This window comes from Cebus imitator, unplaced genomic scaffold (genome assembly GCF_001604975.1).
Source record: "Cebus imitator isolate Cc_AM_T3 unplaced genomic scaffold, Cebus_imitator-1.0 Scaffold43, whole genome shotgun sequence".
Taxonomy (NCBI): domain Eukaryota; kingdom Metazoa; phylum Chordata; class Mammalia; order Primates; family Cebidae; genus Cebus; species Cebus imitator.
In genome coordinates this window covers 567103-569758 of record NW_016107358.1, presented here as the reverse complement: position 1 = coordinate 569758, position 2656 = coordinate 567103, and the positions used below count along the sequence as shown (strand labels likewise).

Sequence of the window (2656 nt, the reverse complement as noted above, 5' to 3'; positions counted from 1 at the left end):
TTTTTGAGATGGAATCTCTCTCTGTCACTGGAGTGCAGTGGTGTAATCCTGGCTCACTGCAGCCTCTGCCTCCTGGGTTCAAGCAATTCTGCCTCAGCCTCCTAAGTAGCTGGGTCTGCAGTTGGGTGCTGCCATGCCCGGGTAATATTTTTGTATTTTTAGTAGAGACGGGTTTTCACCATGTTGGCCAGGATGATCTGGATCTCCTGACCTCATGATCCACCTGCCGTGACCTCCCAAAATGCTGAGATTACAGGCATGAGCCACTGCACCCAACCTCTCATGCCTTTTTATGGCCATATAGATGCATAGATTATAGGGACTACAATTCAGGATGAGATTTGGATGGGTACGCAGCCAAACCATATCATACAATGAAGCTTCAATGTAAATTTAATAGTATTTATGCAATATATATTTAGTATACTCTATTTAGTATTTATGCTCTAATAAATTTATACATATTTATGTATGGCCTTTATATACCGATTTACAGATTATTTAGTTGACCATGTTGCAATATCCATGAGTCAAAGAAATAACATTTATTAGAAGACACCGTATTTTCTTTTCTAAAAGCTCAACTATCCTTTGGATGCTGATGTTCTTTTTGAATTAGTTCTTTTTGATCTACATACTCAGCAGTGGTGATGCTGGATCATATGGTAGCTCAATTTTTAGTTTTCTGAGGACCCTCTAAGCTCTTCTCCATAGTTGTTATACTAATTTACATTTCCACCAACAGTGTACTAATGTTCCTTTGTCTCTTCATCATTTCTTGTATTATAATTTGTTATAAATAATACTATATTTTTTATAAGCATGTGATTTTTTTGAGGCACATAAACTATATTTTTCTCCTCTTTTTCCCCAGAACCCAACACAGTACCTAGAACATAGTGGAACTAATTTCTATTTCTCTAGTTAAAGTAGGATCGGAATTTAAAAATATAGGATAGGATTGTTTTTCACACACATGTAGTATAAATTATAGTCTTCAAGTGATGATTTTATTTTCTATTGCAGCTTTGAGAATCTTTCAGAACAGAGGTATATGAAATTGCAACAAGTATCCTGACAATCATTTAGCATAGAAAAATTATGGAACCAGGAACAAGAATAAAAAGCCCCAGACCTCTAAGAATCAAGAAAGATGGAAGCAAAGGATGTGAAAATAAGTGCAAGAAGAAATGAGGTTCCAGATTATGAAATTCTTTGTAGGACTTGCAAAGGAGTTTGACTTTTGTACTGTAAGCAATGAATAACATTTCACACAGATTTTTGTTCTAGATGATCATCCTGGTAGCCAAGTTCACGATACATTGGTGATAAAGGGGTGGTGATGGTGGTGGAGGTGGAGATGAGGAAAGAGTAGAGAAAGAACAAATGTGAAAAAATTAATAATTTAGGCCAGAATTAGGAAAGCCTTAATGAATGGTGATATTCTGGAGTTACTTAATATATAAAGCAAACCGTATTTAGAGAATTTAGTGAGAAATGTTAAGGGTGAACAAAAGAAATCTTGGTAAGTTTTTCAGATACCTGTCTATGGTACTTGGGTGGTCTTTGCTGTCACTGCTATATGAAATGTAGAGCACGAGGAACAGATATTGAGCGGTAGAAAATGAATTAAGTCTGAAATGATTACTTTAAATTACTGACAGTTTCTTAATGTTTATAGGGATATTTCACTGCTCTAAAGTTATTATAATAATTAGCATTCTATGAAGCATTTACATTTGATTATCTTACTTGAATTTTATGGAAGCAAGTAATTATCCTCACTTTATGGATAAATAATCTGAGGATCAGAGAAGATAAGATACTTATATAAGTCACATGGAAAGAAGTAAACATAAATTTGACAGAAACACATGTGTTCTGACTCTAATTTCTGAGAGCTTTTCATTCAGTTTCATTGACACAATTTGGAAAGCATTTCACCTCTATGAAATAGAAAACTCAATTGACCAGAACATTAATACGATTGCACATACATTTCTCATCGCCTCTAAATGCAGTAATGTCTTATAATAACTGTTTTATATCTGCATAAGACAGAATCTTTCTTAGGAAATATTATGACAAAAATACTAATGCACACTGTTGAACTCATTTTGCTCCCTAAAGAGTTATTTTGAAAACCATACTATTAAAGCCACAGATTAGCTAATATGCTGTCAAATCTATTTATATACAAGGTTTTCACTACATTTTTTATGTGGAATTATTTCTGTTTTAGAACCCAGAAAGAAATAATAATAGAAAACAAAAACTTCGTTTTTCTAAGAGTTCACTTACCTCTGTTTACTTTTGTGATCTACAGAGCCAGCTGAGAGTCTGTCAAGGGGAGACCCAAAACCAGAGAAACTCCTTTTCTTCTTTGTCTCAATTGCATCATTTTCTAGGGACACCAGTTCATCGAGAAGCAAGAGTTTTGCTGTCAGGTCAGTGGCTGACTTCTCTTCCGTGACTGTGGGTGGTGACTGCACATTTTTGACTCCAGAATCAAAGGCCTATCAGGCAGAAAAAGGTGATTCCATTAATTTAGACAAAGAAACTCAAAGTATGTACATATACATTTGGCTTTTGCTACTGTTAGCTGACATACTCATTATGTAACATTTTACCCTTCCTTCCTTCCTTCCTTCCTTCC

At 34.9% G+C, this 2656-nt stretch overlaps 1 protein-coding gene across 2 annotated transcripts in view; it reads right to left on the bottom strand.

Annotated features, from left to right (window-relative positions):
* Positions 1–2656, bottom strand: part of OSTN (osteocrin) — a 51634-nt gene that overhangs the window by 28292 nt on the left and 20686 nt on the right. For both annotated transcript variants that reach the window (XM_037737818.1, XM_017526626.2), the window contains exon 3: positions 2302–2516. In XM_037737818.1, the coding sequence (XP_037593746.1) occupies positions 2302–2516 (215 nt within the window). The remainder of the gene's footprint in view (positions 1–2301; positions 2517–2656) is intronic.